Raw genomic sequence first — 27,062 nt, 5'->3', positions numbered from 1 at the left:
CTTGTTGTTTAATGATAATGTTGTTTTGATATGAAATTAATTATTTCTTAAAATTTCAAATAAAAATACAAAGATAATGACATATCGTAATCTGTAATAATATATCATTTATTTTAAAATAACATTTCAAAATGAAAAATAAGTTTCAAAATTCAAAATGTGTAATAAGTCCTAAAGTCGTTCAGTTTTTTATTATGATACTAAGATTGTTTTCAGGTCCTTTTCCAATTCTGTTCCTTGCTTTTTGTGTGCATCCAAAAACTTTTTATTTTTTTTTAAGAATTCTTAGATTTGGACTCAGACCAAAGTCTACAAATATTTTTTTGCACAGATCTTGATCCATATCTGATCATATATCATTCTGAGAGCATAAATACATTTTGTTGACAATTCTTTTTCTGTGTTTAATATTTAGTATTTAAATAGTTTTATAAGTTTTAAAAAATTTTTTTGTTCAAGATATCACAGATTCACAACAGAAATATTTCTTCAATACTTGTAAACAACATTGCCAGTCAATTAGATTTCGCAGCAAGCTCTGCATTACGTCTCTATGGAAAAGATGTTGAAATTGGAAATAAAGCTTTGACTGTTCTAGTGACTTATGAGAGTGCGCAATCAGGTTCAAATCTTGTTTCATCTGATGATCATCGCTTTGTTGAGGTACAATTATTGTTTTGCTTATAATAAATATTGTATATATAGCAAATATACTTGCATATAGTATATATAAACATTATTTATTAAACTTAAGTGTATTAACACTGTTTTTACTTTTTCAAGAACATTATAAAGTCAGCAAGTTGTCTTTTTGCAGCAGAAATTGCAATGTTTTGGAAACCTATACAAGAGGTATTTATTTTTACCAGGTAATGCTACAATAAAACTATAGTAGATAAGTGATAGTTGTTAATTTTTTATCTACATTTTAACCTGTTGGCACATTAATTTCTGTATTTTTCTTAGCACAAAATGTGTAAAAATTTCAATAAATTATTTTCCTAATTTTCAGTATAGTCTTTTTATTAAAAAAAAAAAAAGGTTGTCCACAAATCCATCAACCAGAACTCAATTTTTTTACTGTATCTGTCCCTTGATGCTCTAAAAACTTTCATTTATCTAGTTTTTTTCCTTTCACATCAATTTTTTAGAATTTTCTCCTGTCTTTATGTTTTCCATACTTCATACATTTTACAGTTTCTCAAACTTTCTGTCAACCATTATTTTGCTATTTAACAACATTCTTTGTTTTTTGGTAACTCCCAATTTAAATAGTGGTTGCTTCCAGCCTTGCTAGGAGTAAATTAGTTAAAGATAAAAAAAAGTGAGTTATATAAAAATGATACAGTTTTTTGTTTTGCTTTGTTTCTTAGTTTTTTGTTTGTTTTTATATTTTTTTGACATTTATGTTTTTAAACAATTTTTGCTTTTTACTTTTCAAAGAAAACCTCCGGATCTGCAGGTGTAATGTTACAAATGGAGAAGTTGCTTACTGTATTAACAAATAATTTAGCTTTTATTAAAAGTCGGCGGTATCGAAGATCTTCTCTACAGCTTATACCTTACAGCCAAGCATCAAAGAACATTTGTAATTTTTTTAATTTTGTTATACATTTTTTATAACATTTTAGCTAAAAATATCATTTTAAGATAATGATTAAAAACAGAAAGAAAACAAAACAAACAATTCTCATTGGTTGATGATTCAGCAATTTATTGATACAAAAACTATTTTTTGCATTAATAAATTGCAAAAACATAAATATTGTTTAAATTATTTATAATAAAATTGTCATTAAATAGAAATTTTACAGTATAACATTCACAAAATTAATTTTACTATTGGGTAATTTTTTATTTACAATATAAAATCCTGCTAGAAATATTTTATTTAAAATAATATTTTTGTATACACCCTCTAACTCGTAAAATACTTAAGTTGATTTGTGTTGTGTAACATGAAAACAACGGTATGTTGACTATGTAGACATTAGTTTTTTTATTTGTATTTTCTTTTTTTTATTTACCCTTTTTTTTTTTTTCTTTTTTTTTCTTTTTTATTTTAAAATTTACTGTTGTATTACGTTGTTGTTTACATGTTAGAAGTTGTATTAGGTACAAAAGTTATCCAATATTAAAATTGCTTTTGTGTATATTATACAAGAGTAAAAACAAGAATGAAATTCTGTGTCAAAAAATGCTAAAATGAAACAAATGAAACATTGTATCTTTATCTGTCTCTAACTTTAGCGTTTTTATTTTTTAATTTTTGTCAGATTTGCAATTGTTTGAATCATTATTTTATTAAAAAAATTTTTTTTTATTCAAATTTATCAATAGTTAATGATCAGTAAAATTATTTATTTTGTTAGACTTGGAAATTCAATCATTTGACATTAATAAAAAAAATACTTTTCCTCAACAACTTTCTTTGTGGTGGAAAGAATTTCCTGTTTGGGGTTCTTTAAATGCTGATATTGTCATTTCAAGTGAAATGTTTAATAACAGCAATTCAAAAAGTAAAATTGTTATTTTGAATTTATCGAATTTCATATTTTATTATTAATATTATTATTATTTTTTTAATTTGAAAAAATCATAATTATAATTAATTATAATTTAAATAGTTAAATTAAGATATATTTTAAATAAGTTTAAATTTATTAAATTAATTTATTTAAATTATTTATAATTTATATGTTAATTTGTTAAATAATTTAATAATGTAATTTAGTGATGAATACAAACATTGGTCTGATTATCTATAAAACCCTTGGTAATTTACTACCATCAAGTTTTGATACCATTACAAGGTACTTAATTGTTAACATTTTCTTTTATTTTAGTGAATTAAGTCTTAATTTAGTGCAATTATCAATAAAAAAAAATTTATAATTATTTATAATTTATAATATTATTGTTGCATATAATTATTTATAATTATTTTTATATTATCATAGCCGAAAATATAGTGTTGATGTATACTCCGATGTATTTACTGTAACCATCCCCAATATTGGATCATCTGAGTTTGTTTTAAGAATGAAACACAAGAACATAACGGTACACTTTTTTTTGGTTGATTTTTTTTTTATAGCTTATGCATTTTTGTTATTTTAAAAATATCCTGAAAACTGTGTCATGAGAATGTATGTTGCAACATGTGTGGCAAGCATGCATCATGTCAGATTACTTTTGTGAAAGTTTATTTAAGTAAAATCAATGCCAATATATATTGTATAATAATACATTGTATAATAATAACTAGCATTAGGCAACCCATAATACAGGTTATTAGTAAATAAATTACTAATAACTATTTAATTTTTATTTATTTTCTCTAATAAAATATAAATTTATTAATGTCTTTTTAGTTCTGCTTACTTTTATTTTTCTTGGCTTCCTAGTTAAACTAAATTATAAGCTTCATTTAAGCTAAATTGTAAGCTTCAAGATACAGTTAACATTCATTAAACTTCATTAAATATACAGATAACAGTTAAGTTTATTTTGCAATGTTCGAACATTATATGTGCAAATCATAACAAAATCGTTATGTTAAAATATGACTTGAATTATATGCATAGATCAAGTCTTATTTTAAAGTTGCAGAAAATTGTTTAGGTAAAATATCTGAAATATATTTTCCCTTTCCTTCCTCTTAATTTTACTTTTAACTGAGTAGTTTCTAATTTTTTTAAAACTGTCTTTATTTTTCTAAGAGTGATGAGTGAAGCTTAAAAAATAAATATTCACAAAAATTATACCTTAGCTTGTCTGTTAATATAACTTATTAATATAACTTGTCAACTTGTATGAAAAGAAATTCTTTTATTCAAGAATGCAATTGCTTTTACTCGACACTTTTGAAGTAATTGTCTCATTTTACGTGAATACAAGTTTGAGCAAAATCAATAAATGTATTCACATAAAGGTGAGCAATTAGTCTAAAAGCGCTGAGTAAAGGCAGTTGCTTTTTTTATTCACCCAGCATAATGAGCTGAAAAGATTATAAAACAGATGTTAAAACCATATAAAACAATTGTAAAAAGTATATTTAAACTTGTGTTTACTTTTTTTTTTTAAACAAATTTATTTACATGATATTTAATTAAATATGTAACAAAAATATATATATATATATAAAAAACCCTTTATAAAACACATTTTTCTTAAAAAACAATTAACGTTGAAGGCACTTTTCAAAATCAGTTATATCAGCCGCCATCTACAGGACCGAGGAGCCAAGCATAGCCTATTGTAAAGAAAACTGTATTAAAATAATTAAAAATAATTATTACCAATAGGGACAATTGTTAAACATATATTTAAAAATTTACGAGATTCCATATTAGTAGCAAGTTATAGAAAAGTAAATTAGTAAAAATTAAAAAAGAACAAAATAGAAACCAGATTTTTATAAACTACTTAACCCAGAGCATTTTGACGATGGTGTTCAATTTTGAAACCAATATCTTTTAATAAAAAGCCAACTCATTTAACTAATCTCATTCAAAGAGCAAAATTGTTAATAACACTAAAGATAAAAAATAATTAATATGAGGTATAAAAATTGTACTGTAGTAATATTAAATGTTATCTTGGCTTTTAGTGAATGATTAAAAGCAGTTAGTGAAACTATCTGTAATCATTGTTAGCAATAGACACCAACGGGAAGGTAAACCAAGCTGTCTTTCAACACAAAACATTACAACAATAACATCACAATAATTACACAAAGCATTAGCAAGTAACTTAAGATATTTGTAAGATCACATTACAGTAAATATTAACAGACATGTTTTCTATGTACATATAACTAAAAAAGGTCAGACAACAGACATTAAATATATAACAGTAAGGGATTGTCCATAAATTACGCAATGCAAAATATATTTAAAAAATAGAAGTAGGAGATATTAAGCTCTTTTTGTTTTTAAATTTAAGTTTATGCCAAAAATTAGATTATGTTTTTGATAAACAAAAATTTTTTCTTATTGTCAGGTTGATGTGTTTTAATTTAATTAATATTATTTTTTTGAGCTAATTTAAAGAGCTCATATTACCAAGTGGTGTGGGTAATATGAGCACTTTTGCTACTTTTTTAAAACCTCATGAATAGGGATCCCTAAAAATTGATTATTCGCAAAAATTTTGGATCCAGCATAATTATATATGAAAATATTCCAATTTCGGCTTAAGGTGTTCATATTACCCTAATCTACCCTACACTTACTGTAGAAGGAGAGCAAAAATTATTTACAAAAAAAAAAATTTATATATATATATATAGACACACACTGTACACAAAAGAAAAAACAAAATTTATTTACAAAAAACAAATATATATATATATATATATATATATATATATATATATATATATATATATATATATATATACACACACAAAAACTTTCATGTCTACAAATAACATTTTTTTAAATTGCAGACATAAAAGTTTTTAATTATCCTGCTGGACCTTCGACCCCTGTATGAGGGGTATTGGCCACCCTATCTAAATAATGGGTGGTCAGACCCCCCATACTGAATCCACCTCTGAAATAACCAATGGGTCAAAGGTCCAGGCTTCTTTTGCCGAAAGGCTTTATAATCTTCATACGTAATTTCTAAAAATAAAAATTGATATATTTTTTTAACTGAATTTTAAAATTTTAATTTTAACTGATGGAGCAAAATTATAACAAAAAAAAATGTATTACTTATAATCAAGCAAATATTATAGCAATTGAGAACTTATAATTACCATTTGTTGTTTTATCTAAACAAAACAAAAAAAAATATAGACCTAAATATTCTTCTTGCTTACTAAAAGATAAGTAAAAACATGTACAAAAGAAATTTTCAATGAAATTTCACCTTTGTCATTTGACAACTTATCTAGATGGATTTTTTTACATAAGTACATGTATATAAGTCATGGCTTACTATATAACAGGCCTTGCCAACGCGCGGCTTGCATAAAAAACTTGAGGCATGATATTTTATATTTGAAAAACTAGAAAGCAGTTTTACAAAATAAATACGAGGATGGTTTTTTTGTAACAATAATAATTATATAACATTAATAAATAATTATTATAAAATTAACAAAATAATTTTCATTTAAAATTTTATTTGATAAAATTAATTTAAATTGAATATATATATATATATATATATATATATATATGCATAAATTTAATATTTGCATAAAATTTACAATAATCAAAGACCCGTCATTATTTTAACTAACTTCCAAATTTAAAAAAAAAGGTAGTCAAGAGGTGAAGGATTAAGCAAAGGATTTAATTTAGTATTTAGAAAATGGTTGGTTGATGTTGTGTAACAAATTGCAATGACAATTATAATCCTCAGAATAAAGTTAAAACATTTAGACTTCCAAGAAACATTAAAGAACAAAATCGTTAGAGTGTTATAATACTGAGAGATAATGTTCCTGATACTAATAACACCGTAGTATGTGAAAGACATTGGCCAAAAAGTTATTCAACTGTTACTGATTATAGGAAGCTGAGACCTCGTGATGCTCCGTCAGTATTTGATTGCATAAAGCTAAGCTTAGTTCCAACTGCACCCATGCCACTTAGAAAAACATCAAAAAGTCTTAATAGTGTTCGCTGGCAAGAAGAAGATGAGTTAGCAATATTTAATTCATAAGAAAAAATAGAAAGTATTAATGTTTTGTATGAAAAGTTAAAAACTAATGAATTTAATTTTGCTATTATTAATTATTTATGCAATGATATATTATATATTCAGTCTCCAGAATTTTTAAAGGAAAGTGCTATTTCTTTCTTCTTTGCATAAATAAAGATCTCACTTTTGAAGCATTTCATTGTGGAACTAAAATTAGTGTTATGACTTTATCATCTAGCCGAGATATAATGAACAAATTTTCTCATATCCAAGAAGCATTAAGATTTTTAAATTAATGTGAAATAACACCCAAAAAAGAAGTTGTATATCAACAAATTTTGTCAATGAATAAAACATGTATTGGGGAAAAAAAGTATCCAATTGAAACAATTGTGCGAGCATTTGAGTATTTTTCTCTTTCACGATCAGCCTACAATCACGTCAGAAAAGATTTTGAACTTCCTAGTTTATGTACTTTTGGAAGAATTACATCTAAATGTAAATCTTTAGATAATACCACTTATATCAGACATTTTCTCTAATCTTAGAGATGATAGACAAAAAACAGGCATTTTACTTCTCAAGGTTTATGTTAAACCAATGTTGCAGTATCATGGTGGCATAGTATTTGGTAAATCAGTAAACAAACCTCATCTATTAGCAAACACGGTACTGAGCTTTTTGGTTGTAACATTGTTTAATGGACCAAAATTTCTTTACAAAATGTTACCAGTCAGAGAACTTGATGCTAAATTTCTTCTTAAACAGACAACCCTGATTCTTGATGCAATTAAAAATAATGGCGGCAATGTTGTTGCTATTCAGAAGTTTTATAACTTTTTTGAAAAAAAAAAGAAGCATGGTGTACTAAAGACAATATTTTTCTTTTATTTGATTATGTTCATTTATTAAAAAGTATACGTAATAACTGGATCACAGAAAAAACTCAAGAACTTGAATTTTATATTGATAGAGAAAAACAAATAGCATGGTAGGTTGATATTATTAATTTGTACAAGCTTGAAACAAAAAACATTGTTAAAATGTCTAAATTAACGGAAGTTTCTGTTTATCCAAAGCCAATTGAAAGACAAAAAGTTATCACTTGTCTGAAAGTGTTTTGTGATGAAACATTGTCAGCATTAAAAAAACATCCAGACCTACATGAAAATGAAGGGACGAGTATTTTTATCTCTAAAGCTGTTGAATTTTGGAAAATTTGTAATGTTCACAATCCATATGCAGACATTTGCTTTTGCTAATGATGACAATTTAAGCAAACTTTCTGCAATGGGCGATTTTGCAATACAAAAAAAAAAAAAAAATGGAAAAAGGAAAAAGAGTCAAATTACTAACAAGAGAAACTGCTGATTGTTTAGCTCAGACCTGTTATGGTTTGGTTCAGTTGTCAAAATATCTTTTAGATACAACTCATCAGTATGTATTTTAGGCAACTTTAGAACAGATCCATTAGAAAAGCTCTTTGTAAAACTAAGACAAGGCCCAGGAGGAACTTGCTTCATTTCCGTTCAACAAGTTCTTGAAAAAGTAACTATATATTGTACAAAGTTGCAAGTTTGAGAAAAGTTCAAATGTGTTAGCCAATCTAGGTTCAGATCACTCTTGTCCAAAATGTAAATTTTTAATTAAGCGAGGGTGTTTGCAATGTTATTGACAATTGCTCTGTGTGATTCATTGACTGTTGATATTAAAATGTCATTTATATTGCTGGGTACATTATTCGTGAAGATGAAAATCCAGATGATACCTTTTATTTCTATGAAGCGTATGGAAATTTTGTAAAGGACGTAAATCAAGGAGGTTTAACAATTTCAATTTTATTTATTAGGTATGCAAAGACATCATGGATTAAGAATTACAATTATTTTATTTAATAATTATTGTCGACTCTATTCACCTCGCTCACACAAGGAGTCAAAGCAGAAATTGATAAAACTCAGCACAAAGTAAAATGTTTGCAATGTTTTTAACAAAAACTGTAAAAAAGTGTTTAGTAAAATATCTAAAAAGCTTGTATTTGCTTTTTATTCTCTAAAGATTTTATCTCTTTTTTCTCAAAAATTTATTTTTAATACTTAAAAAACGCATTAATAAATTTTGTGGTAAATGCCAATATTAAATTATAGCAAAATATAAATCTTTATATACTAACTAAATTGTTTAAACATAATTAGTTTTAGATACATTTAAGTTAATTTAAAATTGTTATGTTATTTGTTAGTTATATTACAATGTTAGTTATAAACAAAATTAAAAAAAAAAAGAATAATAAATTCATCTTTTCACTTTTTATAAGTTACTTTTAGTAGATATATCATACAAATATTATATCCATGAGAAGTAATATTTTTAAGAACAAAGAAAAAATATTACTACGAAAACATTTTTAATCTTGCCTCCAGTTTTTTTACGCAAGCCGCGCGTTGGCAGGGCCTGTTATATAGTTAGCCATGATGAACATACATAACATAAGTACATTTACATAAGTAAAAAAAAATTTAAAAAAATAGTAAAAAAAAAAAGTTTGAAAATATCAAACTAAATTAAGAACAGTATGCCTAACTTACCAACTCGCCTTTGAAGGAGAAGTAAAAAAAAATATAATAAAATAATAAAAATTAAAAAAGAAACTTAACCAACAATTTATGGTTCTAAATATTAATAGGCTAATTTTTAATATAACAGTCTAGTCTAGTCTTTAATATATTATATACATATGTATATATATATATATATATATATATATATATATATATATATATATATATATATATATATATATATATATATATCATATATATATATATATATATATATATATATATATATATATATATATATATATATATATACATATGTATATTAAATATATTATATATATTAAATGTATTATATATATTAAATATATTTATATATTAAATATATTAACAATTAAATATATTCATATATAACCAACAATTAAAGATATATATCTTTATTTATATATACAATATATTCTTGCTTATGAAGCTGTTGCTTCATATCTAAAATAGAAAAAACTTTTTTAATTTAATTTACTTTTTAGAAAAAAGTGAAAAAGAAAATCTAAATAATAAAATCAAACTTACTTAATACTTCATTGCTATCTAAAAAAATGAAGACACAATTATAATGTTTTGAAAGTGTTTTACCCAAGTGAAAAACTACCAAAAGAAAATTATTCAGTTACCGGATAATGAAGTCGACAAAGCTAAATGAAAAATATATTTATTGCTTGTTTTTATTAAATAAAAAACAGAAAAGTAACTAAATCCAAAATGACAAAAAATATTAAAGCACTTTATATAAAAATAGAACAAACATAGTGATAGTGGATTTAATCCAAAAATAGAAAGAACCTTTAGAAAAAAGCTTACTGGTCTCAAATCTACAAAAATTTCCAACTTACATATTTCTATCTACATTTATATATAATAAAAAATGAATTAATGAGTTACCATTACTTAAAGTTGATCCAGAAGCAACTAAAATAAATTATAAAATAAAAAAGCTTATTTATATAATCCTGACGATAATGTTGAAATCATCAATATTTACTGCTTGAATATGAAAGTAACAAATGTAATTCAAGTATCAAAATAAATGTACTAAGTTACCTGTTGTGGCTGATGCCACTAAAGTTTAAACTAAATAAAAAAATATTAAATAAAAATGCTATTTTATCTAATCCTGATGATTATGTTTAAATAAACAATATTTATTGATTCTTTTTAAAATAAAATAAAATACATTACTATTTGCTGATGCACCAGCTGATGATACCACACCTAAATGACAAAATTTATTAAAATATATAATGCATATTCAATGATTTAAAAGAATATTAAAAAAAAGCTCTTAAATCTACAAAATCTAAGTCCTTACTGAGTTCTATCTGTCTGTCTAAAAATAAAAATTGAGATAAAATTACATACACTAAAATTGCTAATGCAACATTTTACTCAAATAAAACCTAAATGATAAAACTTACTTAAGTCGCTGTCAGCTTACCTGTCTAAAAACTTTTTTTATTCTCATTAATCCTAATCTATAATCTATAAATAAGCTTACTAATATAAACTATAAATAAACTACTATATACTATAAATAAACTTGAACTTACTAAAAAGGCCTTCAGCTCCTTCTAACTGCTCTAAAAAATAAAACAATACTTGCTTAAAATGTTCTAAAAAGACTAAAGACAAAACTGAAACACTTTACTAAAAAAGAAACATTGTACTAAAAAAAACTATTTTACCAGTCGTTTTAGTTCTAACTTCTTCTAAAAAATAAAAAAACAGGCTTTAAAAATTAGAAAAATAAAAACAACCAACAACAAACAAATTTTAGTTTTTAAACAATCAACAACATCAATTCCACTTGAAACTAAAAATTTATCAGCTCTAATCGGCTTGCAGACCTTGCTTAAAAGACCGCGTGGAGTAAAAAAACTCTTTTAGAAAAGCCTTGAAACTACTTTATTAAAAACAAAAGTGAAACAACACTAACACTATTAAATTACAGTATTCATATTAAGATGTAAGAAAGTCATAGTCAATGATAGTATTGTAATAAAAACAGTTTGTCTCAATGTCTCGGTTATCAATCAGACATTGATAACCGAGATATTTACTTTTTATTATATTTTATTAGAATTATTTTCTATTATAATAATTAAAATTATATGCTATATAAATTAAATTTGTTATTATCGCTAATGTTTATCAAAAACTTTGATATAATTTTTTTTATGATGTGACTCAGTGGTATAATATAGTATATATATTATGGTATATATATATGTATATAATATATAATATTATATATAATATTAACTTCAATGCCAAATTTTATATATTTAATATACATTAGAAATATTCATATTCTTTAGGAAAAAGTTCAAGGACAAACCTTAATTTGTGCATATTGGAATTATTCCTTAGAGTACGTTTTTTTTCTCAGTATTTTGAAGTTATTTATATTATTTAAGTCTTTTTAGTTACATGAAATAAATACTTTTTATTACGAAGATTATGAAAAAGTTATATTAATTATATAATATAAATTTTTATTAATTATATAAATATAATTTTTATTTTATGTTTGTTTGGTTTTTACAATATTTGATTTGAAAATTTTTATCAAAAGTATTTTTCTCAGAAGTACCGTAAATATTGTGTTAAATATTAACATAATTTGCCAATGTTTGGTTAGATAACAGTTCATACTTTTAAATTTCTTAAACTGAGTAAAATCTTAATAAATAGATTTAAAAGTTTTATGAGGAATGATAATTCATTACTTACAAAATTTAAAAACAATAATAGGATTTGATGATAGTTTACCACTAGAAAGAGTGTCATTTAATAATTATAACATTGTATTTGTTTATTATTTCTTGTCTAAATGAAGAATATTATTATTACATCAATATGAAAAATATAAAATGAATAAAAATATAATTTTTTTTGTAAACATAATATTGCTAAATTTTTTTTAATAGTATCTCTTTTTATAACAATATTAATTATATTTAGAAATTATTTCAACTGTAAAACTATTTTTAATATATATATATATATATATATATATATATATATATATATATATATATATATATATATATATATATATATATATTAGAAAGTTATACTTTTCACAAAATAAAACATTGCAATTGATTTTTGAAAAAAAATTTACTTTTTAATTATTCACCTCTCCAAGGCCGAGAAAGCCACTACAGTCTAGGAGGCTACTTTTGTGGTTACAACCCTCTCTTTACTCTATAACTCTAAAACACAAACATTGATGAACAAGGCCGCCGCGCAGAAAAACAAGGTAGCATGGTACTGCCAGGGACGTGGTGGGGATCGAACTTGGAACTTCTCGCTTATGAGGCAAGCGCTCTACCATTGCACCACTACTGCCAATTAATATAATAATTAGAAAAGTATATTTAATATATGTTCTAGGCGTACCTCAGGTGGAGGTTGGTCTCCTAATGGCTGCAGCATGATATCTGATAATACAAGTGATATTGTTTGTTTATGTAAACAACTTGGGTCCTTTGCTTTAATTGGAATTAAATACTCTGTAAGATTTTTATGTTATATTAATATTCCTTCATCTCTGTAGGAATTTTTTTAAATATATATTGCTAAACACAAAAATAATTATCATAATGTTTTAATTAAAACCAAACTTTAAAAAAAAAAGTTTTGGTCATCATTATTGTTATACACAAGAATTGTTTCTCAAAATTAATAGTTAATATTTTTTGTTGTGTTTAGGAAGACCTTAAGAGAACTTATCAACCAACATCATTAACATATTTAGGGCTATGTGTCTCACTGGGTGTCTTGTTCATTATTTTTTTGATATATATTTTTTTAAGGTTTGTCATTTAACATGTTGTATGTATTATAGATAGTTAAAAATGGCTTTTAATTTGTTTACTGTTTATATATTGTCTATTTGAAATTTTCAGCCAGTTAAAGTCCAACTTCAACTCAATCCACAAGAATTTGGTGTTTGCAACATTTTTAGCGGAACTTGTGTTTATGCTTGCTATAAATAGAACATATATTGGAGAGGTCTAAGTTATTTTTTTTACTCAAAATGATTTAATTGTTAATATTTATTAACTATGAACTTGAAGTAAAAACAATTTTGCACAGTACTATGATAATTTATAATTTTTTTAAACATAGAAATAGTGTAATAAATAAAGTTACTTTTGTTTAGAGCGGATGCCGTATTGTGGCAATTATAATACATTACTTTTTTACATGTACGTTTTCGTGGCTTCTTGTTGAGTCTTTGCACATGTATAGAATGATTCTTGAACCTAGAGACATTAATTATGGTCAAATGATGTTTTATTACTTTATTGGATGGGGAGCTCCTGTTATGATTGTTGGAGTGACAGCTGGTTTAAAACCTGATGGTTATGGAAATGTAGAATTGTAAGTTCTCAAAATTTAATTTAAAGCTATAAAAAGTTTTAAAAACTATATTCATATATTATATAACTATCTAATTTAAAAATAAATAATTTATTTAATTTAAAAGTAATTTTAAAATATTATTTAAAAAAATTATTTTTAGTTGCTGGATTTTAATCAGAGACCCTGAAATTATGTGGACATTTTTCTCACCAATGTTAGCAATAGTTGCTGGAATCATACTCCTAATGGTTTGCGTTGCAATTACCAGTTGTGAGAAAAAAGTTGACAAAAAGAAAATTAGAAAAATTCAAGCTATAAGATATCGTGTCCTTATTTCATTTTTTTTTCTTCCACTTTTTGGTGGAATGATTGTGGCAGCTGTCATTACTGTTACATTTGATCATTATTTGTTTCTTTATATTTTCCCGGGATGCTGTGTATTAACATCTTTGTACATAGCCATGTTTTATTTGGTTTTGAACAGAAAAGTTCGTAGAGAATTATATAATGCTTATATGCGTATCAAGACTGGTGATAGATCGTACGGAATAAAAAATAACAAAAAATTTGTAAGTTTATTTGACATTTTTATGTGAACATGTCTATAATTAATGTCAAAATTACATTTCAAAAAGATATTCAGAATATTTTTTTAAATTCTTTTTATTATTATCAAAATAAAAAATTGTTTTTATAATTAGAAAGAAAGTGTTATTTTGTTTGATACAGAAACCATCTCTGGGGAAGTTACTTGATGATGAACGTGGTCAATTGATTTCTGAAAAATACAGGGCCACTATACAAGCTTTTAATGTTACTGCTGTTTCTTCTACATCAGATAGCAGTGATACAGATGGAGGACGATATCCAAGGAGAATAATTACTAGCTCTGATGCAACAGGTAATAAACAATTTGTAACATTCTTTTTTTTCTAATTCATATCATTTAATTTTTTCAACCTTTTTATCTTTTGATTTTATTTGCAGTATTTTAATTTGTTTTTTTATTATTTTTATTTGATTAGATTTTCAAACTACAAATAACGATTCATCAGATTCTTCTGATGAAGAGGAATTTGAAAAAAGAAGAGTTGTTCTTGATTCAGATTCAGATTCCAGTGATAACAGCTCAAGTAAAAAGAATTTTGATATTTTAAATTTTGTTGTGAATAAATATTTTTGGTTTTATTAAATAGTAAGTTAAAAATGCTTGAAATATATATATTTTTTAATTTTATTTGTTATTTATTTATGTAAATGATTATCATTTTTGTTTTGTTTATGCTAAGATTTTATTGGTTGATTTTTTTATTTTCCAAACTTTAATTGGTTATTTTAGTGTTTATGTTGAGTTTTAATTTGTCATTTCTAAGTTCAATTTTAAGATATTTTTATGATAGGAGCTGATAATTTTCATTTCATAAACAAAAATGGTAAAGCACCTCAACCCACTTTCAATCCCAGTATTCATCAAGTGGAATGGAAACAAGCCAATCAAAAAAAGCTTATTAAAAGAAGTATATTTCACATAATTTTTTAATCAATATTTTTGCATTATTTTATTTTTTACATTTAATTGTAGTTAACTCTGTTTTAGCATATGCTTCTGATGGACCTATGCACTCAACACCTTCAGGTATTTTCACTTTTTTTAAATATTATTAGATCCTCAGCGCAGTCATAAAAATAAGTTTTTTTACATAGTGTGGTTTTCTCATTTTTTCAATATTGACAACAAAGTTTTCAATTTAATAAAAATTTAAATATTAAACTGGATAAATAAAAATCAATGATAGATTTTGATTAGTTAATTTTGTTTGGTTCATTTTTTGGTTAGTTTGTGCTCTTATGTTTTGTGTATTATGTTTTGTACTATCAAGTATGTATTAAAAATAGTTTGTTTATTATTTTTACTCACAAGTAGTATTGAAAGTACTACTTTCATTCTATTTGCAATCATTAGGTAAATTATAAACTTTTTTTATCTTCAGCTTTGTGGTTGCTTAATAGGAACTTTTTTTTGTGGCAGTATTTTGAAATTAGCTTTTTATATTCAGCAGCTCTTATGCATTTTTATATATTTAAAACAGGCTTGGACAGGAATGGTGTGCGATTGCACGCTGTAACTGATCACGCTTTTGATTTTTTTCCTCTACAATTTGACCATTGCTGTTTTAATGTTTTAACAATTTGAATGCAATAAAAAAAATCGTTATGTTATGAATAACTTTTAATCGTTGATCTTTTCTAAAGTTTTTATTTTTTGCGAAGGCTTTAAATAAAATAAAAATTAATTATAATGATCGTAATTAGATATAATGAATCATAATGCGTTTAAAATGAAAGCATTCTGTTTAAATTAAGTTATATTTAAATTTTTTTTAGTAGGCTTGTATTTTTAGAATAAATTTAAACATTTGAAATTATTTTTCAAGATCTTTCTAAAGATCTTTTAAAAGATTAATTTTTTAAGTTACTTTAAATTATAAGTTAAATTAAAATCTTCCTGTTGCAATCCAATTATTTAATTGTTTTTTTTTTTTTTTTTTTTTTTTTTTTTTTTTTACAAAGAATTATTTGAAAGTTTTTTTTTTTTAAACTTGACTTATTAATGAAATGATCAAAAATTACTATTTTAAAAAGACAACATTATTTTAAAAAAAAAAAATTTTTTTAAACTTTTTGAAAAAAATGTTTCTGTAGTTTAAAAATATTATATTTTTTTTATTTCAATAATTTAATTTCACTTTACAATAATTGAAATAAAATTGGTTCATTTATTAAACAATCAATAGAGGTAATTTGTTTAAGTGTTTTGCGTAACTTTAATAAAATGTTTCAAAAGATAAATTTTTAAGAAATTTATTTTAAGTCCAATAGACCTTTCCCACAAATCGGTACACATGCAATGATTGTGGTAGTTGTATTCATCTAAATCAAAACAAATGTCGGAAAGCCTATTAAATAGTAATAATGAAGTTGAACTTTGTGAGAATAGTGAAGTTAAACTAAATCTTAACAGCGAAGTTAACTTTTCTATTGACTTCAGTTCCAGTTTATCAATACAAACAACTAATGAAAAGTTTTTAAAAATAAAAAGTGGCGGATGTACTTGTTGTGTACCAAACTGTTTTAATAACTCTAAGCGTAATAAAAACTTTTTATGTACCAACCATATTTTTATTAAAGCTTTTTCCTTTACCCAAGGAAAAAGCTTTAAGAAAATTATGGTTGGACAAAATTAGCAGAAAAGACTTCAAACCTTCGTCATCACACAGTTTGTTCAGCACATTTTCCAGGTAACAAAAAAACTTATATAAACAATGTGCCAACAATTGTTCCAAAAACTGTTAAACTTGCTATCTGTTTACCAAGGACAGCCCAAAATAGTCTTGGTGTGATACCTAAAACAACACTAGTACCTTATAAAGAAGAACTGCTTACTCCTGTTTTGAGCAATGAGGAGAAGTTAAAACAAAAAAATAAAATTCTTAAGCTCGAATTGAGGATATTAAAAAAGAATAACAGCAGTTGAAAAAATATACAAAAAGAAACAATATGCGAACTTAACAAAAAAGTACTTCCATTACAATTTACAGTTGAAAGGTTTAAGCATAGCAAAGAACAATTCAAATTTTACACAGGTTTTGAAAATTATGAACTATTTAAAATAGTCATCAAGTTTTTAGAACCAGAAATCTATTCACTTAATTAATAAAAAATCTATAACCTCTGACTTTATCTAAAACAAGAAGAAGAGCACTATATTAAATGTCAAAGAAGAAATTTTTATGGTACTAATTTGACTGTGACGCGCTTTTCCTGTAGAGGATTTAGCAATACGGTTTAATATCTTATCAAGTACTACCAGTAGGGTATTAATTAATTGGTATGATTTTTTGCATTTAAAATTTAGATCAATTCCAATATGGCTAACAAAAAAACTAGTTAATGAAATAATGCCTAGTTGTTTTAAAGATATATACCCTAATACTCATGTTGTTATAGACTGTACAGAAATTTTTACAGTGATACCAACTAACTATCGCAGCCAATCAACAATGTTCTCAAACTATAAACATCATCACACAGCAAAGGGTCTCATTGGTATTGCACCAAGTGGTGCCATAGCATTTGTTTGTATGCAGGAAGATCAAGTAATAAACAGATAACAAAACACTGTGGCATACTTGAGTTATTACAAAAGGTGATCATTTGATGGCAGATTGTGGTTTTGATTAAGCAAATGAGTTACCTAAAATTATAACTCTTAACATACCACCATTTCTTCTACATTTGCAACTCACATTAGAAAAAGAAAAATTGCATCTGTACGAATTCATTTTGAACATGCTATTGCAAGAGTTAAAAACTACAAAGTCTTACAAAATACATTTTTGCTTTCGATGACTCCTTGACATGAACAAAATATCGGTCATTGTTTGTTATTTAGTTAACTTTCTACCCCCTCTAATTAAAACTGATAATGTTGATGAGACAGAATACAAAATAACATATATTTTGTAAATGGTTTTTTTATTTTTAATATTTCTGTTGACTTAAAATTTAAATAACAATCTGTTAACTCAGGAAAAATAACTGTATTCCATAAATCTGCATTATAATCTATTATTTCGATGTGCAATGATTTTTCTGTATAAATAATAAAATCAATGTTTTTAGTTTCTGTTAGTGCCATAATGCCTTGACAATGATACTAATAAGGATGCTTTACTTTTAATTTTGGAGTACCATTGCTAAGTTTCATATAAAAGTTTTTATCCTGACATGCTCCTTTAATTGTTAAATTTTTGTTTGATGAAGGGCGTTTTACTTCAAGTACTTTTTCAGAACTCACTACTCCATCAGGACTACAACCCAACCATGGGCATTTGGGGTTTATAAAAAAAACCACTTTGTGTAACAATTGACTTTGTTATGTTTTCATATTGTTTTATAGCTTTTTCTTCATTCTCTGTTCCCCATATATATGTTCCCCATATGCTTTCTCCTACTTTTATACTTTTAGTTTGTAGAGCTTTTTTCAAAATAAATATTGGGTAAATTTTTTTATACCTATTCATCACACTACCAAAATTTGACGCTGTTAATCGTTTGCTTCTTTCTTGATACCATAATTTGCTTTTGAATTGCTAAATTGTATTGACTTCAATATTTTTAGCTTCTTCAATGTAAATGCTTAAATATAATTCTACTAATGCTTTTTGTTCAGAAGACAAACAAGAAAAATCAATCTTATTTTCTAAATTATCAAATAGAGTAACTAATCTATCATCTTTTTTTACAAAAAGGTTCTGCAAATTTTCTATAAATGTTGACGGAGACAAATTAAAAAACATGTACATGTTTCAAAATTGTTACCACAAATTATTTCAGAAATGTATGTTCCCTGGCAGAGATTTTCTAGACCTTCACAAAGTATTTGAAGTTGCAAAAATGAATTTTCATAAGAATTTGGTAATGAACAATATTTACGAGTTCCTGAAACTAAAGGACTTTTTCGAGTATTATTTTTGTCTTTATAAGTGCCAGGTTAATCAAAATTTAGGTTTAAAAATAAAATTACTTCAGAGTTGGTTGATTCACCTGGAACATGCTATATCTGTAAAACGTCAGTACATGTTTCGGTTTCTGGGACCACTTTAATGTCTGGTTCTTTATAGTCAACTAGTTAGTATACTGATGCAGCAACATCCTTACAACAGCCTCCTGCACCAGCTTTACAATTGCATTTAGCATAAAGTACTTCACCAGTAGAAAAACTTTGTATTGCTTACATTTCATAGACGCTGCAACATTGCACTTTACAATAAACAAATATATGGATGCTTTTCATTTACTTTGAAACATACATTTTTTACATAGTTTTCTTTAAATAAACGATAGCCAAGAGTTTGATGCCTTTTGGCTCCTCTTTTACAATTATCTACAGATATAGTCCCATTAATAAGATAATCCTTAATAAAATTATGAGTTATATTTAGCAAAAATTAAATGTCTCTTTTCCTAGTTGAAATACTGTTGCTTATAGATTCTTCTTCATCGACAGCAACAAATTCATCATGGGTAAGTTCATGGAAAACAGCTTTAGATGCCAGACAAGAGCTCCGAGAAGAACATTAGTTTTTTTTTCTAAAATAGCATTAAAAGAACTCATCACTATAATATTATCTACTTCAAAAAAAACTTTGCGCAGATTGTTTAGATATAAATGAATACAACTACCAAAAGGCATTGCGCGTTTGACGATTTATGGGAAAGGTCCATTAAAAATTTAATGAAAAGTAATTTTCACTTCGAGTTTGAATTTTTTGAGTTTTGTTATAAAGCTTATATATTTTTTTATTTGTAAGGAATTGTTTTTTTTTTTTATTGTTGTGTTTTTTAATTTTTTTTCCTAGTTTAAGTTTAAGTTAGCGGGGTTTTTTTGCGCATTTCTGAAATGTTTAAATTATCAAAACACCATAACACTCGTGATTAAGTTGGCAATAAAAAAAATTAAATTTGCAATAATGAAAGTTCGATCACGCGTCATTCCTGTCCAAGCCTGTTTTTACTTTGTCAGAGTACTGTGCATTTTGTGTGTTGTTATAGGCAGTTGTATTTCTTATGATGTATAATTGTAACTCTGGTGTTTCCTTATTTTTTTCTTTATGTTCTTTCTTTATGTTTTTTAAAAAGATTGTTTAAAATTTGCTCATCTATTTTACCACACACACTCTCAGAAACCAATGTATGCTTTACTTGGTGTGTTTGGGGAAAATTTTGTGCATTTGTAAATTATATTTGTCATTCTACAATTTTTATTTAACTTATTTGCTTGGTATTCAGTTGCAGGTTTAAACAATTAAAAAAAAGTGTATAAAGTTTTAACAAAAGTTTATAAAACTTCAAGATGGCCCAAGAAATGAACCCAAGAAAAGTCTGTTTGCCGAATGAATACATATAGTTTCTGAAAATCTTTATGATAAAGTTTAAAATAAACAAAATAATATAACAAAATTAATATAAATATACACAAAAAATTAATGCCTAATTAAAAGTTATTATTTGGATTTTGAATGTAAATGGTTTTACTTAGATGTTAAATGCATGTTATAAAGTGTGTGATTATTTTAGTGCACACTTGCCTACTATGTTTTTTGTTTTTTTTTGGTATTTCATAACAACTAACCTAACATATATCCTATAGGTTAGTATGATTAATATAAAAAAACTTGTTTGATTTATGAAATGAGGAATTTTACAAATAAGATATTATATTACAAAGATTGAAACCATAGCAACAGCAGCAGCAAAAAGTTTCACTACTCTAACACACTTGTTTGTTTTATAGTAAATTTTTATTTATTTTAGAATCAGAAATATCTGAAAAAAAAAAGCCATTTAAAACGGGGTTTAGTAAAGATATTTGTGATGTTTCTTCAGAACTCAAAGAAATGAAGAGTAACCCAGCTAACTTATCCGGAGCAATGAACCAGAACTCCATCTTGATAGAGACAAACAATAGGTAAACATTTGTTAAAGTTTCTTCCTAATGTTTAATTAGTATAAACTTTTTAAACAGTTCAGTGTTTTTAGCACGAAAGACCAACCAGTTAGCATATTAAAAAAGAAATCTGTGTATGATGGAACCCGAAAACCTAAACTGCTTGTAAAAGACAGAACTCGTAGGTTACTGTTAGCAAAGGATGATGAGTAAATATTAGATTATTACTAGTTATTAAATTATTTCGTTTTTGATTTTGTTCATAATTTATTTTTTCTTTCTTTGTCAGACTGAATGATTCTCAAGTTTAAAAACAAAGAAAACAAACTTTATCCACATTTAAAATTAATACAAGTGCAGTTTTAAAGCAACTGTTGTATTTTGAAGCAATATAGACCCATGTTTGAAAGCCATATTTCCATGTTTCCATACTCCATGTTGCCATAGTTTCATGTTCTAGTGTTAAGTGATACAAGTGAAACACAAAACTTTACAGTTGAATGATGCCAGTGACCAATACATGCCTGGAGAAGCAACTAACAAGAAAGCAACATAAATGCAAGTTTGAAGATATTACAGTTTCAAGTTTGAAACCAATGTAGTTTCATGATTGCACCAAGTACATCTCCAAGTTTTTAGCTAATACAGTTTCATGATTGAAGCCAATAGAGCTCCGTGTTTGACATCAATACAGTTTTAAGATTGAAACCAATACAACTTTAAAAGGTGGTGAATTGTTTTACACTAACATTAATTCGATTTCAAATATAAATGTGATATTGTACATAGTATAAATGTGAGTATTTATGAATAAGAGGTTATTTTATATTTTCATATGATTAATTGGTTTTTTGGCTTTTATTTTGATTTTTTCGTTTTTTTCTTGTCTAAAAATTTAGAGGTTTTGTATGTTGCACATATGTGCATATATATATGTATATATATATATGTATATATATATATGTATATATATATATATATATATATATATATATATATATATATATATATATATATATATATACGTTTAAATGTAAATCATATGTGTGTTGTATGTGAATCTACACAATAGTAAGTATACAGACTGGAGCAAAATAAGATTTTCCGACCCTTTCTCTCTCTCATTCCCTCCCCTCCTTCTCCTGGTCTCTGAAAAATATAATGTGCCTATCTCTCTCCGCGATCCCTCACCCTTTTCATACTGTTTTGAAATATTTACCGTTACTGATGTAATTATAGTTACAAACACATGCATACTTTTTCACATCTATTGTTTACTATATTTATTTGTGTGTTGGTTTTGAATAAAGCTAACGGATTTTTTATTTTTTAACATTATGACAAATTTCATTTATAATTTTTTTTTAAACTGGTATTTTTTAATTGTATAAAAAACTTTATTTTTTATTTGAAGGTGTTAAATATTTTATAAATATATACGTTTTTATTTGTATAATTGACTGCCAGATTTCTGATGATCTGCGGTTCTAGCTGAGATATCGAACTGTCGTTCGATATCGAATAGTGCTCTGTTTAGCCGATTGTCAGATATCAGATGGTCGTTATTTGAGTGTCAGATATTTAATGAATTGTAGATGATTTAAGTAATTTTATAAAAAGCAAAAATATATTTGTACTGTTCAACCTTAAAATTTGTTTAGTTCAAACACGATCTGTGTGTTCTATCTGTCCTGACCCAAGGTTTAATTTTTACTATTATAAAACGCCGTTGTCTAAAGTCAAGGTTAATATTGAGAGACTTTAAACAGATTTTGGTTTATTTCAATCCCTCATATTAATAGACCTCTTCATAGTTCCAATAATTTTGTGTGCGCGCATATTTAATAGTACAAAATGGTTCCTTATGTGCAGATGGTTGGAGGGTGAGAACAAAAAAGCCCTTAAATTAAGTATTATCATAGTATTATCTCTCAGCGTTAAAAAATTATGACCATTATTGATTGTAACCCCCTCAAATTGCATTGGCCATGATCAATTTGTAATTCCCTCATATTGAGGGGGGCTTAATATATGGTCATAATTTCCCACAAAGCATCATTATTTGACATAAGTATAAACATACAAATGTTTGGAGTTTGCTCCATATCTGGAAGTTGGCTATCTTAAACACCAAAAAATCCTGGATTCATCACTATATGTAAAGCTAAACTTTATTTCGCATGACAGCACTTTATCTGTAAATTATTTTATTTCATTCTAAAAGTTTCCATAAAAAATGTTTATGACAATCATCGGTCAGCGGCTTTTTTATTGAATTTTTAGCACTCCTAACTTTTCTTAGAGTTCCGTGGTCACCCAACAATATCAACATATTATAAAATTAGAATTTATATTTGCATATTTCACTTTTTTTCAAAACGACCTTCTTTTTTTTAAAAGTGTTAGTGTTAAAATGTGATATAGAGGATTTTTTTAAAAATTGACAACTGTGTCCCTCCCCTTTGAAACCCGTGTCGTCGGCCCTGCACAAATTATTGAAGGTATCATATCATAGATACGATACCTTCAATAACTCTCGCAGAAATGTTTTACATCATTAAAATGTTTATAAATTTTTTTTCCAAACCTATTTAATAAATTGAGGTGACAAAAAAAATAGTGCCGTACTCCATTATCGCCCGCAATGTGTACTCCATTATCACACAGTTAAATGTAAAAGTTAGATATAAAAACATTGCAAAAAAATAGTTTATTTGAAAACTGACACAATACTTTAAAAATACTTCATAGTTTCACTTTAATTTACCAATGAGATAACATATTGAATTTAAATTTGAAAAAAAATCCGCTTACAACAAGTTTTTCAGGCCTTCTTTATTTTTAAGGCAATTAGGCAATGGCTTGCTGTCTCAAAAGTCTTGGCGGGATTTTACTTAAAAAGTCTTGGCGGGACCCTTTAAGGTACTTAAAGGCGAAAATCTTAAAAATTTCATTTTTTTAATTATAATTGCTTTAAGATCAAAATTTATCACAGAATCTTAATTTGTCATCGAAATTAAAAAAAAAAGTAATTATTTTGAGGTTATTTCAATTTGTCTTAATGTTGGTATAGATTTTTACTCTAAGCAATCATGTTATGGAACTATAACACCTCTATCACAAATTATTTCTTGTGCAATTCAATCTCAATTTGTTTTCAAGTATTCTTTATGCACTTAGCATAACTGAAAATTTTTTTTTTTTTCAGGAATTAGGTCAAGACTCTCGTTAGAATAATTCCTCCATGTCCAAACGCAAAATATGAATGGGAATTATTTGGACAAGCTGTCCCAAATCTATTTATTGTATCAGAAAAGTACTTATAATTGGTGTGTGTTCTGCCATTATAAGTTTCAATGATGGTATTAATAACATTAGAAATGTTTTGATTGTTTTAGTATTCCACGTGAAAGTTTTTTTGAAAAAAATGCATTAAATTAGTGGCCATAATAGAGCTTTAATTTATTGTAAATAGTCATCTAGTATTTTAAAAACACAGGAAAAAGTAAGAGTTCAAGAAAAGAGTTTATATATATAAAAAAAGACATTAAAGAATGCAAACCCTATAGTTCTGGAGCCTTTGAGTTAGTTCTGTTTTGCTTTATATTAATAAATATTATCTAATTTTTAAAACTGTTTTTTCACAGAACATTTTTTTGTTGTTTTGGTTATACCGTTAACATAATAACTTTACTAATACTTCATGAAACTTCTTGAAATTTTCCACAAATGTTTGTTACTAATATAGCTACACAATGACCCTCATTGAAGAGTCTCACTTATTCAGATTTGTACTTATGAAATGTTGAATAGGCGAGTAAAACTACGAAAATCATAACACATGAAAATGATTATACTTTTGCAAGTTTTGATAGTTTGAACGTGAAACTGGCACAGATAGTAGTTGACATTGTTATAAAACAATTTTGCGAATTTCAAAGTTTAACAATCACCCTATGATTAATAATCGTGTAAACGGTTTAGCCCGTTTTTAGGATCAAAACCAACCAAAGATTTTTTGTTCTGATTCATTTTTAGAGATATTAAGGAAGTTTAAGCTGTTTCAAGCAAATGGAGTTCAAACATCGAACTTTAATAAGATTGATGCTGCTCTCAAAACAAATCAGCCCACATAAACATCCAGCAAAAGTACTTTTTCGGTTTCTTGTAACATTTCAACTAAGCTTCGAAGCCGAATGTTTTTTGATATATTAAATGCATTAATATTTTTATTATACTATTTTTTGGAACGTTAAATTATTGAGTTATTATTGCTTGATAAAGTATTTTTAATATTTTAAATGATACATTTAATTTTTAGATATCTATATACCTGTCAGGTCAGGTTATCCTGATACTGGTAACATGTAACCCAGTACAATCTGCTTCATGTCCTGCCACCTTGTAGGATACTAATTAGGCAAAGGCTAGTAGATGCCAACTCCAACATAAAACACCCTCTGCCTTGGGGCTCTTGGTTGAGTAAAGGCTAGAGATGGTGTTTCGATAAAAATACTCATCTTGGGCAGATGCTAAATGCATCCGGTTACTGTCTTGTAGACGGCCTAATAAGCAAAGACTTAAGGGGTAAACAGATTCTATCTGTTGACCAGCCTCGCACCCCTTCTTCACTTATTAGACTGGCGCAGATGTATTTTTAATACATTGTTTCCAGTTTAGGATGTTGAATGCTGAACCTTCTTGACTCAACGCATGAGTTTTGCTTGTGTCTCTGTTTTTATAACTAGGCAACTCATTCTATAATCTCCTAATGAGGGTACAGCTCTAAAACTCAGTTTTATGGTTCTGAGGCCGGCTGGTGTTAGATTTCCCGAACTCTGTGGTAGCTTTCAGAGAGGATGATTCCATCAATAGCTGAAAAATATTAAAGTATTAACAGTGCCATGTTGCGAATGGATGGTGTCCCTGTTTGTACTTTTGGTGTGCATTGCGGAGACCACAATTGGAGCCCATTGTTATGGCTTAGGGTTTATTAGTAGTAATGAGGCAATTGCTTGGGCTATTAAACAGTGTTCGAAGTACTATCTATGCTTTGATTCAAGCTCTTCAACAAATTTAAAAAAGAATAAGGTACCAAAAACTATAAAACACAAAAAACCATCATCATCACCAAGTTCTCTAAACCTATCATTCACTAATATTCATGGTCTTTGAAGTAACTTTTCTTCTGTTGAGTCTTATCTCTTGCAAAGTTCACCAGACCTACTTGCTCTTTGTGAGACTAATTTGAGTTCAGCTGTCTCATCTTGTGATTTTAGTGTTGATGGTTATCTTCTTTTAATTCAGAGAGACTCCAATAGTCACACGCTTGGCCTGAAGATTTACATTCGTAAGAATTCATCCATTTGTTGGGAAACTAGATTTGAATCCACAGACTACTCTTTCATGTGTTTTCGTTTAGTACCACTTCACTCTATTGCCTTTCTCTTTGTTCTACATTGCTCTCCTTCATCTTAAGACTGCACTCTTTTTGATGCTATTTCTGATCATATTGACTAAGCCCTCTGTCTTTATCCATCAGCCTATATTGTTGTTGTCGGTGACTTTAATGCTCATCACACTGATTGCCTTGGCTCTAGTTTCAGTGATTCTGCAGGCATTAAAGCCCACAAATTTTGCCTTTCTCAATCTCTAACTCATATAGTCAACTTTCCAACTCGCTTTCCAGACAACCCGAATCATTTACCTTCTTTACTCGACTTATATCTTGTCATGTCTATGTTATGTCCTTGTCAGTACTTAATTTCTCACATTCACCCTAAGGTGCTTCTGATCACAGTTTGATCTATTTAAAACTAATATCTCATTCTTCTTCATCATCTGAATCCCCCTATAATTGCACTTCTTACAACTACCTTAAAGCTGACTGGGATTCTTTCCGCGAT

General features: G+C 26.4%; 1 protein-coding gene across 3 annotated transcripts in view; it reads left to right on the top strand.

Moving 5' to 3' along the window:
- Positions 1 to 21,999, top strand: part of LOC101234289 (cadherin EGF LAG seven-pass G-type receptor 2) — a 62,420-nt gene extending 40,421 nt beyond the window's left edge. For 2 of the 3 annotated variants that reach the window (XM_065817277.1, XM_065817279.1), the window contains 19 exons: positions 460 to 663; positions 784 to 852; positions 1,444 to 1,588; positions 2,373 to 2,519; positions 2,735 to 2,813; positions 2,961 to 3,063; positions 11,591 to 11,643; positions 12,672 to 12,792; positions 12,990 to 13,093; positions 13,187 to 13,292; positions 13,444 to 13,664; positions 13,807 to 14,215; positions 14,376 to 14,547; positions 14,672 to 14,779; positions 15,047 to 15,163; positions 15,244 to 15,282; positions 21,024 to 21,177; positions 21,249 to 21,365; positions 21,446 to 21,999. In XM_065817277.1, coding sequence (XP_065673349.1) covers positions 460 to 663; positions 784 to 852; positions 1,444 to 1,588; positions 2,373 to 2,519; positions 2,735 to 2,813; positions 2,961 to 3,063; positions 11,591 to 11,643; positions 12,672 to 12,792; positions 12,990 to 13,093; positions 13,187 to 13,292; positions 13,444 to 13,664; positions 13,807 to 14,215; positions 14,376 to 14,547; positions 14,672 to 14,779; positions 15,047 to 15,163; positions 15,244 to 15,282; positions 21,024 to 21,177; positions 21,249 to 21,365; positions 21,446 to 21,467 — 2,490 coding nt within the window. In that variant the 3' untranslated portion in view covers positions 21,468 to 21,999. The remainder of the gene's footprint in view (positions 1 to 459; positions 664 to 783; positions 853 to 1,443; positions 1,589 to 2,372; positions 2,520 to 2,734; positions 2,814 to 2,960; positions 3,064 to 11,590; positions 11,644 to 12,671; positions 12,793 to 12,989; positions 13,094 to 13,186; positions 13,293 to 13,443; positions 13,665 to 13,806; positions 14,216 to 14,375; positions 14,548 to 14,671; positions 14,780 to 15,046; positions 15,164 to 15,243; positions 15,283 to 21,023; positions 21,178 to 21,248; positions 21,366 to 21,445) is intronic. The other variant, XM_065817278.1, reaches the window with a different exon arrangement.
- Positions 22,000 to 27,062: the final 5,063 nt, after the last annotated feature.

This window comes from Hydra vulgaris, chromosome 14 (genome assembly GCF_038396675.1).
Source record: "Hydra vulgaris chromosome 14, alternate assembly HydraT2T_AEP".
Lineage (NCBI taxonomy): Eukaryota > Metazoa > Cnidaria > Hydrozoa > Anthoathecata > Hydridae > Hydra > Hydra vulgaris.
The sequence above is the reverse complement of the archived record's forward strand: the minus strand, read 5'-3'. Positions and strand labels throughout refer to the sequence as shown.